The sequence below is a fragment of the Condylostylus longicornis genome, unplaced genomic scaffold, assembly GCF_029603195.1.
Source record: "Condylostylus longicornis isolate FDR11 unplaced genomic scaffold, ASM2960319v2 ptg000004l, whole genome shotgun sequence".
In the NCBI taxonomy this organism is placed as follows: domain Eukaryota; kingdom Metazoa; phylum Arthropoda; class Insecta; order Diptera; family Dolichopodidae; genus Condylostylus; species Condylostylus longicornis.
The window spans coordinates 22192059-22210217 of NW_026577973.1; the positions used below are offsets into that span (position 1 = coordinate 22192059).

The 18159-nt window shown below is 23.8% G+C and overlaps 1 protein-coding gene across 1 annotated transcript in view; it reads right to left on the reverse strand.

The window, feature by feature from the left end:
• Positions 1-17703, reverse strand: part of LOC129607572 (uncharacterized) — a 98557-nt gene extending 80854 nt beyond the window's left edge. Inside the window, exons 1-2 of the mRNA XM_055518650.1 lie at positions 17676-17703; positions 3161-3308 (exon numbers count right to left, since the gene is read on the reverse strand). Of these exons, the coding sequence (XP_055374625.1) occupies positions 3161-3308; positions 17676-17703 (176 nt within the window). The remainder of the gene's footprint in view (positions 1-3160; positions 3309-17675) is intronic.
• Positions 17704-18159: the final 456 nt, after the last annotated feature.

The following is an 18159-nucleotide window of genomic DNA, read 5'->3' on the forward strand; positions in this document are numbered from 1 at the left end:
ATTTAATAAAACTTGAAGTAATTTTAAAACAATTCTACGGCTCCAGGGTAGAAGTATTTAAGTTATTTTTAGTAGTTTTTCAGGAAACAGGTTTTTCTTTATAATTTCCATATTATTGATTTTACACGGATATTTTCTTTTAGGATGTTGTTTTAAATATTACTTCAGTATATTAAAAAACAAAGAGTGCGAGGTCATTAATTATGATTTTAAGTTGAATTTAAGTCGATTTTTTTTTTTTTTTAACATTAAAACTTATGTCAATTGAGTTGTTTTTGCGCAAAGTCAAACATGTAAGTTTTAAGAAGTTTATATTGTTCACTTCCACTTACAAGGTATTTATCACAGGAACTGGCTAAAGTGACAATATAGGTTAACAGGGAATAAAAAACCAATGACATTGCTAAAAAAAACAAAAAATTTAATTTTTGACTTAAGTACCGGGAAAGAGCCCAGAAACCTTAGAATTTATAACTTAATTTTATAAAAATTGCAAAAACTAACTTGTATTAATAGGAATTGCTCAAAATTTTACGTAATTTAAATTAAAATAATGTTGAATATTATAGCTAAATTTGAATTTAAATTTAAAAATTTTCAATTTTATTCATAATATTAAAGATATTTTTATTTTTTAAATTTCCTATTTAAAATTACGTAACCTACATACAAAACCAAAAAAGACTACTTTTTCTTTTAAAATCCTTTTTTTTTGAACAATTTCAAGAATACTTTAACAAACAACCTTACAATCCCGTATACATACATATATACATACATTCTTATTTTCTGCTAAATAGACACACAATCACCTTTATTATTTGACCAAAATCACAATTTTAATACAAAAGAAGAAAAAACAAGTAGTATAAAATAAAAAAATAAAAAATTCTAATTAAAATTTCAAAAGCATTCAATTAACATGTAAACTAATATTTATACTTTACTTTAAAATTATTATATATATACATAAATGTGTATGTATATAAGTGAATTATACAAAAAATAAATGTATAAAGAATACATAATAGAAATTATATAACCTTTTTTAATTGAAATGCAAAATATACAATATAAAACAATAAAAAAATTAAAGAAAATAGAAAAAAAAAATAAAGCAAAATAAAATAATAAAGTAAATATCAAAGTAAATATTAAAAATACAATATTTTTGAAATAATTCCAAATAAAATATCAAAACTAATACTAAAAACAAAACTATATACTCATAGATATAAAGTATATGTATAGGAAAAGGAAAAAAGGATTCAAGGTTTTTAAATTTACTATTCTAAAAATATCGAATAATTTATTTAAAAATCAAATATCATGCCCAATTAAAAATTTCTAATATTCAAATAGAAAAATTAATGTTATTTTTGTTATTATTATTGTATACATATATTATATACATAAAAATATACATAAATTCAGATCCATGTAAAAGCACTTATTCATCTATACATTTAAAATATTTTAAAATATGTATATAATTTAATTTATACTCGTAATTTCATTTAAAAACAAAAAGCAAAAAATACTTGAAATTAGTATCACCAGTGCTCCTTTAACAATTCAAAAATCCCTTATGGTCATGTAAATTTAAAATTTTAAAATTTTTTTATAGCATAGGAAAATTGGATCCAAAATGTCTATACTAATGCAGCTATTTTGATTTACGTACTGACATTTTCTTATTAATATAAAATTTTGCATAAATTTAGGAGAAATCTTATGAAATAATTTTCATAAATATATATTAATATTAATGTTGTGTTGTTTTGATTATCAATTTATTTGCGGTATTAGGACCGACTTTAATAAAAGAATGTGTTTGGGCTGTTATACCTAATAACTCAGGGTGAACAGAAATTACAAAAAAAAATTTGTTCCAATAAAATTAATATTTTTACCAATATCTTATAAACTTATTTATTTTGATACCTACATTTATACGTTTAAGTATGAATTTTGTTCTATGTTTTTAAAATAATCTCGTACAAAAATTTCTTTTTTTTACCTTAATCGGATAAGCCGAAGAGAACGATTTTGGAAATGTTAATGAATTCGGGAGAATCGGAACAAATTTCAACTTAAATTTTTAAAATTAAAATTTTTTAGTTTTTTAATATATTTGATAAGGTAAAAGTTGACACTATAATCCGTTATGAAAATCCACTTCAGAAAAGTTTAAATAACTTTACTGAAGTTTTTCATATAAAGTGTTTTACTTGTTAACTTAATTTAAATATTTTTGAACCCTACGCTCACACAAAAACTATGTACACTAAAACTATGTGTACTTGTATATACGAGGGTTGTTTATTTTGACAGTTACCTAAATTTGCTAGTTCATTTGCAAATTCAAAACACTTTTGTATGCAAAGCATAATAATAATATCAGTAGTTGAAATTGAAACTTATAAAATATGTTATTGGAAAGCTAAATAATTATAATTAAAAAAAAAATAACCAGTTTACCAAATATTTTAGTTACTTTAAACTAAAAAGATACAATATTTAAATTTTAATTAAATTGGACTTAGGCCATTCTTAAAATAAAGCATATTCCTATGTCAATACTATTTATTCGTATAACAACTAAAATAAAATTAAATATTTAAAATATTAAATCTGTTATTGTTTAACATCATCACCACTTAAATTTTATACTGTATCCTTTAGCATTTGTACGTGTTTAGATATTCTGATAACGATTTCATATAAATTATTGCATATAATGTAAGTCGGTTATTCAACAAACAATTATACGATAAAAATATAGGTTAAGGTATAATATTTACCAATTTATTTAATTATAAATATTAAAACTACTGAATGTAATCGGGCTATTTTTAATAAATTTTAATTTATGAATTTGTAAAACATTATCGGTGTGGAGCACTGGATTTTTTTTTGTTTTTTAATTCCCAAATTATTTCAATAATATCTACAATTTACGTCAACAAACAATAAACTGATAACACACGCAGTATAACACTTTAAATAAATACTAGTTATACCATATGTACAATGTACATAAAATGTACATATAAAATTACATAAAAAAAATTTAAGAATATTATCTACTTTATATATAAAATTTTTTTTTGTTTTTTTTTTTTAATATTATTTTTCTTATATTTATTTTATTACTCACTCGTCAACAATTAAATATTTGTTACCATCCGCTGCTGTACATTTACCCCTATAACTAAATAGTGAACCCTTAATATGTATTGATTGCTGATATCCAGATAAAAACCATGATCCTTCCCATTTTTGCGGAAATGTACAATTTGTTGGAACTGAAAATGAAATCCAAAAAAAACAGAACAGAAAAAAAAAATTATTTCAGTAAAAAGATACAAAAATATAAATTAAAATTAACAGTTTTGTAAAGATTACATATACATACATATAAATATATACAAATATATAATAGATATTATAAAGTTGTATAACAATTTTTTTTTTATTTTATATACCAACGTTTTTTTCTCTGCTTTATTATCATTCAGGGAGTAATAATAATTACGGTTACGGCTATTATAAAAATTATAACAAAACTATTAAAAATACACGGGTCCTTTACTTATAACATGCTTTTTATATATTATTATGTACAGTAAATATATTGTACATTTTTATGGTTATTGGCACTTTATGTAAGTATATAAAACATATTTACATACTATATATTTTACAATATTTGTGAAGATTTGTTATATAGAATTGAAAAATGAACAAAAAAAAATTAAATGAAGAATTATGTATGTGTGTATGGAAGTGAATTGTGCGTACAAAAGCGAATTACAGATCTAGGTTAATATATACGAATACCTAATGTGTACATACATTTATATATATATATATAGACATATTTTATTAAAAGTTATCGTAATCAATAAAAAACTAACAACTAAATAAATTAACAAACACTTTTAAATATTAAGATACATAATCATTCTGTTATAATTTTTATCAACACGAACACGCTGCTCACAAATAAAAATGTCTGATGCGATCAGCACATAATCGACCGCAATGTGTATTGTCTAGTTAATTGAAATTGTTACAGAATATTATAAAAATATCGTTTAAACACTTCTCTCCAATTTTTAGGGCGCAAGTGGGCTTTTACTTAACATAACTAGAAAAATGTAAATTTGGTTTTTAGTAGAGTTTCGTTTTATGCTATCAAAATTTCCTTAAATACTCGCCAGTTAGTTTCTGTAACAACATAAACTGAAATGTAGAATTTCGAGAAATTCCATCAATTTGTTCCATAGATATGGTAAAAATTGTAAATTTGGCCCCATACTGACACACACGTGTACACACAGACTGACCGACAGATTTCTAAAAGTAATTCGTTTATACTTCCCCACCATGGAGAAAGATTTGGAAGATTGAAAATTTGGTTGGAAGATTGAAAATTTGTAAAACTTTTGCTCCGAACTGGGTGTCAAATGCATGGGTTTTTGAGTTCCAGGGATTTTAACGAATTTTCACGAAATTTTTACTTATCCAAGTTTTTTTTGATTATAACTTCCGTTCTGAAAAAGATGGGGACTTCAAACAAACAATTTCTGAAAACTTTAGTAAAGGGCTTTAAATAGAAATTTACAAATTTTTTAAAGAAAATAAAATTTTTCCCTTGATTTTTTACTAGCTAGAAGATAATTTTGTAAAAAATTTTTTATAACCTTGAAATTTTTTTTATGGAATTTTTCCTACCTGCTTAAGCTTTAATTTAAGTACTCGAACACTAAAAAATGTAGCACAAAAACCATTTCTGTGTCAAGATTTTAAAGACCCTTCAAGGCAAGGATTTTCAGCGTTGTAATTATCAACCATCATTAAATTTTGATTACAAAAGTTACTCGAAAAAGCAGTTGAGATTTTTATGAGCCGCTATTGTGATAAAAAATCTGAATTTTAGTGTTTTTATTGAAATGCAACAAATAAAAATAAAATTGAAACGAAATTTTATAAACTTTTTAATTGAAAAAAAAAAATTGAATTTAAAAAATTTTAAATTTTGAAGGAAAACTACAAATTTTCCTTTTTCTAAAAACTAAAAAAAATCTAGTAATCAAAAAATTTTTTTCAAAACTTTTCTTGGTAAGAAAAATTGATAGGTTTTTTATTTTGCCAGTTTTTGTAAGAAATGTTACCTATATGGTTTAAGATTTTTAAATGCTTTTTTCTCACATTGGGTGTAATTTAAAAATTTGAAAAAATAATTTTCGGAATTTAGACACCATTTGGCATCTGAAGTTATTAAAATTATTCTGCTGAAACGAATTTTCAAAGGCATGCCATATAAATTTTGATATTTATTTTATTAGAAAAAAATTTTTAATACGAAAATTTAATTTTTTATACAAAGTGGAGTTTGTAAATGTTATGGTATTAACATTATGAAGCTAATAAATAATTAATAAATAATTTAAGGGAATTAATAGATTTTCAACAAATTTTTCAAAAACTAAAATTGGTGTATGGCTGATGCAACTAAAGAGGTGTTCCATTAAAGCAAATAATTTCAAATATGCGAATGAATAAAAATGGATTTCATAGAAGAAAAACATTAATTTTTGCCGAATTAGGTGAATTTCATAAGAAAATTTGGTGTTTGTTTTGAGAAATTTGTAAAATTTTTCGAGAAAGATTTCGTATTTTTTCTAAATTTTAAGAAATATTAAATTGAATTTAATTTTAGTTTTAGCAACATCTGGTTTGATTTTAATTAAATTTCTGTCTTACAATATTTGTGGCTGTTGTGCTATATCTTCTGTACCATAAAATTTTTTTTAATGTTTAAGGAATTAAAGCTTAAATGGCTGGGCAAAATTCTATAAGAAAGGTTTTCAAGGTTTTTTAAAAATTTCTTACGAAATTTTCAGAAGTTCATATCTTTTTCAGGATGGAACTTATAATCTAAAAATTTTGAATAAGTAAAAATTCGTTAAAATCCCTAGAACTCAGAAGCCCTTGAGATTTGGCACCCAGTTCGGAATAAAAGTTTGACCTATTTTCGATCTTCTAACCAATGATAATATGTTGTTGTATACCTTTCTTAATCACCCTGTATATGAAAATATTCTGGCATTAATATTATATTTTAAATTTTTAAAATCTCAGTTCGGTTTTCTCATTGTATTAATTAACTATTAGAAACTTAATAATATTTACTCTGATTTTTCTTGCTTTTCCTTGGAAAACTACAAAGCCCACAGTTCTACAACGTTCTTAATTTGTTATTCATATTCGGGAGAAATTTTGGGGAAGAAATGTACAATTGAAAATGTATAATTGGATAAAAACAAAATAATTCAATATTATTAATTTTGAATAATTTTTAAAAGGCGTGAAAAAACTAATTGCAATAAAATATACTTTTTTAATAAAAACGGCATTTAGTATTTTATTTATTTTAATTAAAAAAAATTTAATTTTAATACAAGACAGAAACCCTGATTTTATTTAATTATTAAAAATCAAATAATTTCAAACTCAACATTAGAAAAAAACTAAAAATTTCGTTAATCAAGTATAATTAACAATCTGAAATTCATCGATAAATTATTTATACATGAAATAAAGAAAAATAAAAAGGTGCAGAGTTTATATAGTCCAATATTGTATGTCCGATTTAACTATTATGCCAAATTACTTATTCATATTTCGACTTTGCATACTGTATACTAAAAGAACATTTAAATTTCCAGAACATTCCCAAAATTTTGTGACAATCATTATACGAGTAGTATATGATTGTTTATTTCATAAAATTTTCAAGTTTGAAGCAAGTTTAATTGAATTTAATCATATAGAATGCATCAGTGTTATGGGGGGTATTCGACAATTAGATTTAAAATAATTTCCATGGATTATTTAAATAGATTCCATGGATTATTTATTACAAATTTTATTACGAACAATAATAAATTTACCCTCAAAACAAAATTTTCTTATTTACATGACATAAATATTTCAATTAAAGCCAGTATTTTATAGTATCTTTGTTAAATGTTCAAATACTTAATTAAAAACAATGAAATTACTTCTTAAAGATGAGTTCATACAAGTTGTTTCAGTTTTCGTTTCAATATCCTTTTGTATTATAAAATTTTTGAATAGTTTTCTATCGTATAAGTACCAAATTAATTTTAAGAGTCTATGTACTCTTTCTTTTACATAATTCTATTATAATGTTCGATAAAAATAATTGAATAATCATCTTTGCATACACAACATTAAAACCAGAAATAATAAATCTTATTGTTATCGATTTCAATAATAAAGCAAAATTGCCAAAAAAAAAAAAATCCACATAATTTTATACGATAACGTTGAAAAATTGAAAATTAAATCAAATCAACTGTAGCTAAATAATTATGTTGAATTTTTATATTTTGTGTTTTTATGACAGAAAAATTGTATTAAATTATTTTTTTATTTTACATCGCTATACAGTGACCATCTGTACTTTATTTTCATGTTCTTCGCTCATATACTTTAGCTATTTTCTGCAAAAATTTTTCTCTCCTATATTAAGTTTACAAGACTTTATTTCTCTAGAAATATATGTATTTACTGAATTTTTATAATTATAATAGAATATTTTTAAAAACTCCATGCCTTTTTCTCTTAACATATTTCATTACCATTGTCATTGATTCACAGTATTTACAATTTAAAAAAAAACCCATTGTGAATTAAGTAAATGTTTGTGTATTACCTTTTAATGACTAAGATTCAATTTAACTAATTTTATGTTTCGCTGACTCTGCAAAAAACGAGATTTGTTGTAAGTCTGGCATAAATCGTATATTTAGACACCTTTTGACATTATGTAAACATCAGACTTTGTCTAACGGCAAATAATAGAAATTACTAAATTTTCATCAGATTTTACTTTCACATTGCTAAATTTGACAACTGCAAAATACAATATAACTTCTGGGTTGTTAAATGGAATTGCACACAATAATATTACAACCGCAAACTTTTTTATTCTCATTTTTGCAGTTGCCGTCTGTTATATTTTAGTGATTTTGACAGTAATCATTTTTTAAATGACGGTTCAATGAAAAACGTCTTTCATTTTTAAAAAGCCTTATTGGGTTTTGTAAAACGTTGTAGCTGACATTTTTGCAATTGTCAAATTTTTCAGTTTGAAAATGCGAACCCATTATACTTAAAACATCAGATGTATTACTTTCAACTGCTTACTCTTGTGGTTATAATTTTCGCAGCAAATTGTTAAGAGTTGACATAAATTTTTAAACTCGGACTTTATCTTAAGTTTAATTTGTCGTATATTTAAACAGTGCGTTAGAGTTAAAAAAATTTAGATGCATTTTTAGTATATTATATCAATAGCTTATTTTTTCAGCAATAGTAAAGAGAAAAGTAAAATACAATTTACTATAGAATTTGTCTTTGTTTAAAAATAAAATTGTCCTATATTTTGCACTCCAAAATAATGGTCACTAAATATTGTAAATATGGTAAATTTATTCAATAAAATTTCTATGTCTAGTAATATACATTGAACATTTTAATTAATTGAAATGGCAATACGAGAATCAATACCGTAATCAATTAAATTGCTTTGACAACAATAACAATTATTAATAATAATTTTCGATAGTTATACGTTCAATTTCTCAAAAAAACTTTTTTCATTTAATTGACTTTGCATTAAAATCAAAATTTATTAATAATTTTTCCATTTTATTTTCTATTCGAAAATATAACAATGATATTGAATTTAATTACATTGTAATTGATAATATGGAAATTTCATTTTTATACAAAGTTGCATTCACAATTCAAAGCTTTTTAAAAAATTTTAATAAACTCAGACTTTGAAATTGTGTTAAGGTAGTAAAAATGTACTTAAAAATACTGTTAATAAGGAATGCAATTTTAGAAAAGGAGTGTGTACTTAAAAAATTTTTATGTATACAAAATGTTTGCGTTCTAACAAAGCTTTTAATGCGAATCTTATGCCACTCTTTTGAATTACACAAATGTATGAATAGATTATACAGAATGCAGCACGAAATATTACTAAAACGAATTTCTCGGTAAATATTTTTTTGTGAAATTTATCTGTGTGGATTTTACGATAATAATTTGTCGATTTTAAAAAATAATGTGTCCAACCAGTTTACATAATGTTGAAGGCTATTATACACTTATAATATTTTTATACATTAGAAAGTTCAGCTAAAGTGTAACCAAATGGTAAAACAATCTGAAATAAGAAGTAAAAGTTTGAATAAGTTGTGTTGAGTAGTTAAGAACAACTGCAAACTAAAAGGAAGCATTGACTTGTTAAATTTTAAAAAAATACATTTCAATAGGTGCAAAAGACCAAGAAGTTCGCACTTGTTAAAGATTAAACGTTAAGGAAAGAAAATTTTGCAAAAATTTCGAAAAGAATTTTTTTTTATTTGCAAAAAGATATTTGGCTTCGAATTTTATGCGTTTTTAAATTTCACTCTTTCGAATTACAAAAATCCATAGAATCTTCTTCTATCTTAGTATACTACTAACAAAGAAGCTTTAAAGCTTTTGGTAATTTGAATATTGGTTATAAGTGACTGAAGTAGTGGGTCTTAATTTGGCTACAAACTCGCAAATGTAAATTAATCAATCAAAACAAACCTGATCAAAGGAGAAATATAATAAGCATATTTCTGTATTTTCAAAAAAAAGATATTCTGTATTTTCAAAAAATCGAAAACTCAATTGCATCTAGAACTAATAACAATTTTCATAGGTGTAAAAAATATAAAAATCTTAATCTTATGAAAACAAAATTCATCAATGAAAAATTGCTTTAAATAAACTTAGATGAACAAAAATATTGCGAAATAGGAGATCAAAAGTATAAAAGCAGTCATCTTAACCACATAATAGTTGCAATTTAAAAAAAAATAACTTAACATTTCAATTATTTCCTTAAAAGGAGCCACTGACTTTTAATAATTGGATTCAAAATTGATGCAATTTAATTCGATTTCATGACAAAAAAATTTCATTAATTTTATGATTTTTCTCTCCATTTAAATTATTTTAAAAACTTTTGTTCTTAAATATTGTAATTTTGTTTCTGTTTCAGACATACTTACATATGTGACCTGTTTCATAAACCGTAAAAAGAAAAATTCTTGATTATAATTCATTAATCATGCTCATACTTGGAACACATCAAGCATATTTTGTATGTTACTTTGTTTATACATTCATAAAATATATTCCTTTTTACATGGTCTAGACACCATCAAGCTTTGCATTTTAAATAGATTTCAAAATCAGAGTAACAAAAAATGGAAGAAAAAAAGGTAAAAAATAATGATACAGAAAAAAAAAATATCGAGTGACAAAAAATTAAAAAAAGGCCACTAAAAATCTTATAAAATTTACAACTTTAAATTCTTACACAATATTCTTCTAGACCTTCGTACTTCTTTAAATTTTAATGTAGAATTTTAATATAGAATATATAGAACTTAAAGACACAAAACATTGGTCAGATATGTTTGAATTTATATGAACGAAATCCTATTAATAATAAGATTCAATTGTAAGGGATTCAATTTTTTCATTGCATTGATGGAAAATTCGTGAACTTCAGCTGTAAAGAGGATTTTAGAAAGAATTTTATCATTCAAAATATTGGCCTGTATTAAAGGCTATAGGATTAAAATAAAGTATTAAACACGATTTAGTTCTTTAAAGAGATATTCTAAAATTTCATTTGCTCCCTTTTTAAGTAGGGAATTATTAAGCCCTAAGTAGAGGTTTTGCCACGAAGTTTAAAATTTGAATTTTTTTAATTAAAAAATAATAAATTTTAGAGGGTACTAACTAAAGTTCCGTAAGCATTTGAATTTTATTTAAGCCAACCGATAAAGTACAGGATCTTAAGAAAATTATATAAAGAACCGAATTTTTGTATTGCTAAAATATTTTTTATTGCAAATCTTGAACATAGTCGTAAACCAAATATGGCAAAACACTGTTCTACCTATAGTCGTTTAAGATGTTAAGCGGCTACAAAATCTTCCCATGTTATTACTATAAAATAATATGTCAAGATTCCCTACGTACATACATTTTTTAATATAATAACTGTACAACGGATAATTAAAATAGTAAAAATTCCTCTATTAAAAAATCATGAGAAGTCAATTAATAAAAAAACCCTCTACAAACCAAATTACAATTCTATTTCATCTATAAATCATTGTAAATAAATTTAAATTAATTTAATGGTTAAAATGTTAAACAATACATTTCTATTAAACTAATACGTTTCGTAAAAAATTAATTTTCGACTTAAATTTTTTATTCTCTTTAATATAACAATAATTATGGCACGCTTTTACGAGGAAAATAAAAACTACAAGAACTTTAAACTTAATTGGCTAAATTCGATCGCTATTTTGCACAAGTAACGGCATTAATGGCAATACGTTTACCATTAGTTTATTGATCTAATATAGCAGCATTAATACAGGATTTTAGATTTCAAAGCGTGCAGAAGTTCTGTAAGCGGAGCACCACACTTACGGATAATCGGACGGAAATAGAGGGAAAGTAGCAAGTACAGTTTTTTTAATGCAATTCCTATACAAAATCTGCTTATGTAAGTTTCACTAGATTATTAGCGAAAGTAATTTAAAAGAGGTACCTACTGTGGAATAAATAACCACATATTTCGGCAACACAATATACGTTCATTTATTTTGTTAGTGTACTGTAATTGATAAAAAGATTTATAATAAAATTTGATTTTGGAAAATTCATTTTTCAGCAAAATGAAATTCTTTTAAGCTATCCACATATTTATAGCTTTGCTTTGTCTTTACCACTTTTTTTTCCCTTTTCATATTTTTATTTTCAACTTTATATTTCTAAAAGTATAAATTATTACCATTTTCCATTACTCGTATATTTGCTTCTGGGTATTTTTTCTTATTTCATTGTGATTCCTTTTCATTTCAAACTCTTAGAGTAGATATGCTTCTATATCAGAGAGAGAGGGAAAAAAAGTGCAAAATACTATTTTTATTTTTTTTGCTACTTTCATTTTCGTAATTTATTTGCCCTGTATTTGGGAGCAAAAAAAAAAAAAAAGCAAATCAAGAAAATTCTAATGGCAATTTTTCTTTTATATTTCAATCCATTTTCAAATATTTTCATTTTTATTGTCTTGCAATATACAAACACACATATTTATTATATATTTATGTACATTTTTTTTATTTGAAAAGAGAGCATTTAGCTTTTAGGTTTGACATATTGTAGCATAATGTCTTTCTAAAATATTCAATTTTATTGATTTATGATTTTTGGTTCCTTTTTTTGTCGATATTCACTCCCAATTTTAGGCTTTTATTTGATCTTGTTTCTGTTACTGTTTTTCTTTTTCCAAAAAATTCTCATTTAATACGGTTGTATATAGAATTTTGAAATTTTGTTTATTTAGTGTATTTATGTTTATATTTAGAAATGAAAAAAAAATAATTTGATGTGGTCAGTATATGACCGACCACGTTGTATTTGTATTTCCAAATGGATGTTTGCATAGAAATCTATTAAGAGCAAACTTACATGAATTAATGAAATTAATTAGTACACGAAATAATGAAATTATTTTCTATTAAAATTTTCTTTGAAATTATATACACAATAGTTTATGGTATACATTGCATAAGGCAGAAAAGAGATATAGTTTATGAGAAGTTGAGAAATCAACATGTTTACCCATCTAGTACTATTACAATACCTATTATATGAAATGCCATTGTAATCAAATAATTCATGCATGTATGTATACACACGTTAATACATTTATTATAATGATAAAAGTATAACACAATATGTAAGACAAGAGTTATTATAGCATTACAATAGAGTAATAACATTGACAGAGAAATATCCTGAAGAAAAGTTCAAAATTTTATTACAATATGTAATTTATACATATTTTATTATTTTATATGAACCAAAGGAAAAAATCCAACCTGTAGTATGAAAATGTGTGCACAGAATTGAATAATATTTTTTTTCTTTTAGAAACATGTATATTTCCCGATTTTTGAAAATTCATCATCAAAAAGGATCAATGATGTGATGATATTTTTGTTACTCTCCCACTCTATCAATGAAAACTGCCAAGGAATGTGAGTAAATTTGTATATACGCAATAAATTTTAATATTCTCACTTAAACTTGTGTTAAATTGCTGATAAAAAATTTTTAAAATATGAAATTTGTGTCAATAAGAATCACAAACATTTAACAATTCTGTGTATGAAAAAATGAAGCATTAAAAATTAAATAACCTTAAATAAAAACTCAAAATTTTATTAAATTAAAAATATTGTGGTTTTTTAAATAGTCGCCAGCAGAAACTAAGGCCGATGTGGTAATTTTTAGTTTAATTACATTGTCATATAATATTGTAATTCAACTGAGTTGTAAATATTAAGAAAAAGAAATAGAAAAACAAAATGCATAATGAGATTTTGAAAATTTGACATTAGTAATTAATTCTAAAAATCTACTGAGTCAAATTTTTAAAATATCGCAAAGAAATTCTTTTGAAATTTCACAATTCTAAACAAGGAATGAAGCAAATTTTTTACTTCATTTATTAAAATTTTAAATCAAATCCTAAATCAAATTTTTTTAATTATTGGATTCTCACAGATTTCAGCATAGAAAAATGTTGAAGATAAAATAAATGTACATCTTCAACATTTGTAAACCAATACTTTTAAAGAATGTTGTGCACAAATTCGAATATTGTTCATTGACCAGTTCAATTCAATTCTATACTTGTATGATGTGGTTATCAGATATACATACTTGCATTTATTCACATACTTACAATAAAATTTCATTTTCATAATTATTTTTACAAATCCAACCATAAATTTCACTGTAAATTAAAATAAAATATACGTTTCATTTTTATATTGATTCGGCTCGAATCAAACGAAATTGGAACTGCAACCAGTTGCAAAAACTCTTAAGGTAAGGTATCCACAAAAAAACAATTTTCATGTAGAACGTTACCAAAAAGAAAATATATTACTTGATCTGTTAAAAATTCATATACTGCCGAGCTTCTAACTCTATATATATATTCCTACCTATACAAATTTAATTCCAAAATTCTTATTTCTCAAACAAACGCCCATTTTCTACTCTAAATTGTTGCGTTCTTCAAGAAATGGTAAGTATGCATACTCTGCGACTCGTTCCAGAGGGATTTAAACATGTAATCAAATCTATTGAAAAGAATTTGGAGCATTCGCGAACTTTGAATTGTAATAAAATCTATATAACAGAAATTATATAACAGATTCAAATAGAGAAAAATCTAATTAATGAAAATTTAAAATATAGTTTATAAGTTATACTAACAAAACAATTACAAAAATCTTCGATATACTTTTAAGTGTTCATCAAATTACAAAATTTAAAACTAACCGAATTAAAGTAATTCTAAATATACGCACAAAGTTCTTTTTACGGCCAGTGTCTTTAGTCGTTAGAGTTGAAAAATTATGAAATTTCGAAAACATTCGCACGTACTTATTTAACAAAACTTTCTTTGTCACAAAAGTAATGCAATATCTTTTATGCTGTACAATTGATTGTCGACAAATGAATTTTCCCATTATATAAATAAAATATTGAAAAAAAAACAAACAAATTGAACAATAAAAATTTAATTGAAAAACAATTATTAATATTTTTCTTTACAGTTTTCTTTTTGCCCGTTTTCAATCTCATTCTCAGCCATGGAAATTGTCAATACGGCCTCTTATTATTAATGATAGTTTGTGATAAAATTAAAATGTCAAAGTCAAAATTATTTTTTTTTTTCATTTTTCGTATATGCTGTTGACAAGTTCAAGTTAAATCAACCTGCATAAACCAATACGTCATTTTTTATGGACATTTAATTTTTTTTCCTTTATAACAAATTTCTTTGTTTGTTTTTGAATAAAATTGATTTCAATATTAACGATATTTTCTCTCTTTAGTCTTCAATTTCCCCCAATAGCAATTTTATATGGCTACATAGCACATGCATAATAAGTATATTATGTGTCAGATATTGTTGAGAAATTCAACAAAACTATTTTTATAGCAACAAACTATAGTTGTCATGTATATGCATACAATACAACATACGTACGAACAAATAAGAATATTTATTAACAAGCTACTTAATATTGTTTTATACGTTATTTGTTGGTATGTGACAAGTTGCATTCCCTCGTATAATTTTAACTTCCTTACATAATAGTAATAATTGCATAACGTTGACAATTTGTGAAATAAAAATGTTCAAATCAGAAGAATCATAAATCAATAAAAATTTAATTAAATTAAAAAACGAAAATAAAGTGTACATTCGATGTTCAGTCAAGCCTGCAGAATTGTAGAGTTTGGTTATGTAATAAGTAGATTTTTATTAAATGAAAAAGCAAGAAATAAAAATTTTAAGTTTACCCCATACACAGTTTTATGGGAATATTATGGGAATCAAAATTAAAAGAAAAATGAATTTTGTGTTCAACTGCCCAGCTTCAAAAATAAATCATTAATGAAAATTATAAAAATTTTCTACGAATGTGTAATTTGTAAGTGAATATCTCAAATTTCCAAAATTACATGATGGGTGATCCTTCTTTATATAATATACAAATGTAAACCCAAACTGCACTATAATAATTGCGTTTGGATTTACGCATGGGTTTTACAGTGGGTTAAAGTAATTATTTTAGCAAAATAGTTTGGACAAATTCTTTAACTACTATGAAAGTTTTCAATTTACTTATTTTGTAGATAGTGGGTGACATTATTTCGTTTCAAAAGTTCGCATATTATATTAAAATTAGCTGTGTAGTAAACAAACTAAGCAAATGCGGATCTTAAAATCAGCTTAAATTGTGGAAATAATTAATAATTAAATAACAAAATTAGCACGACTGGAACATATTTTTATTGATTTACAATTTACATAGTTGTATACATAGTATTTTCATTATGAATATGTTTTTTCCGATTGAATTGCGATGTGCGGAACTAACATATTATATTGGTTCGGATTCTTAACATATCAGTCATTTTGGTCTACTATAGTATGCGCATAGCATGGTAAATTCCGAGTACATCAGTAAAAATGAAACGACTATTCTGAAAGTGAATTTTAAAAATTTATGTCAGTAGGTACTATGACAGATAACCATTTTGGGAAAATAAATGCTAAATCTATGTGAAAAACTTCTAACTTCTTTCAGAAGATCCTATAGTCAAATAAATATTATGGGACCCTTTAAAAACTAAAATAAATGACCTTATTTTTGTGAAAAGAACCAGTTCAGAAATCAAAAGCTAAACATTTAAATGAAAGTTTATTTATTTTGAATTTGTGCCTCTTATACTGGCAAATCCTTTTACATTATTCTTTAAAAAAAAAATAATTCTTGCATTGTTCGGCATCAAGTCAATCCATTTACTACAAATACTATTATTTAACGTATACTTTCATTTAGAATATTAATAGCCCGTTCAGTGCCTTCGCATTTCACTGTAAAAATTAAAATTAATTTTAAAAATAACATTTTAAAAACACTTAAATAAATTTTCTAAATACAAAATTTATTTTGAATATTAAAAACTTAAGTGATTTACAAAACGTATTTTACCCTAAATTACAAACCACAAAATAAAATTATAAATATTTTAATAGACTAATTAAATTGGCAATCGAAAATAGTCATAGGAAAAATAAAATCATCAATATTTAATTTATAAAATAAAAACCACAACTTAATTAACAAAAATGTTTCAATTTTAGTAAAAACTTAAAAATGGGAAATTATTATGTTTACAGCAATTTTAGAAATTTATTTTAGAAAATTAATAATTATTATTATTAGATTTTCTAAAAAAAAAATAATCGAAAGTTTTTGGGCAAAATTAATTTTTCTTTCGGAAATTTTCAAATACAGGTTTTCCTTATAAAATATTGCTTTATATGTTCATAAAAACTATACAGGAAAGAGGATGATAAGGGCCATAACATTAGTCTTATTTACATAAGAATATTATAAGTACCTTATCGGGATTTTTACATTAAGGAACATAAAGGATTTAAAATATTATTTTAACATCAGATCCAATGTATAGATTTTGTTTCATGGCAAAGGTTAATTATCTCAATAAATTAAAATATGGAATACTCTTAATCAAAAAATTAGATTCATTCATACTGGATGCATATTCGTTTTGTTTATTATTTTCGTTCTTCACACTCTTAAATAAAATGCAAAATGACCTTAATATGAAATAAAAAGAAATGAGTTAAATAAACACTCTGCCTTACACGTGGGCATTAATTACAATTTAATTTGTATAAAATTTATTTGAATTTTAATTTTTAAAAGTACGTAGTAAAACAACTATAGTAGTAAACTGTTAAAACACAGATATTAATGTATAACAAATAGAGTAAGTATAAGACATTTAGAATTTCAAATGCATAAATAATATACACTTGACTTTGATTAACTTAATGTACATTTATTCAAATTTTTATTCCAATTACATAAAGTACATACCTTGGCATTCATTTTGAATATTTCGCATTTTGTTAAGGTGCAAATTTGTCAGTTTTGAGAATTTTAATTGAAAAATTTAAATTTTATAGTATCATTATTAACGAATCTTTATAAAATATTTAATCACATCGACTAATTATTAATGGATGGCATTTAATTTTAATATATAATTTTATATTATATTAAACCTTTTTAAGTTAAAGTAAGCTGTGATATTTTAAGTATTATTGGTTCTTAAAATGCCTTTCCTTTATGTGCCCGCGAAAAATATATTTTTAACTATTCATTTTGTTCATCTTTGGAGTTAAAAAAATTTAGTTTTTGACTGAAGCCAATTTAGATTACTTTGTTAGATTACGTTATTTTTATATACGAATTGAATTTAGTGTCAGGTATCAGTCAAATATCAGTCCTTCGATACATAAGAGGAAATCGAAAATTTTTCTTATTACAAACAAATTGTAAGTAGAACATAGAGTAAAAA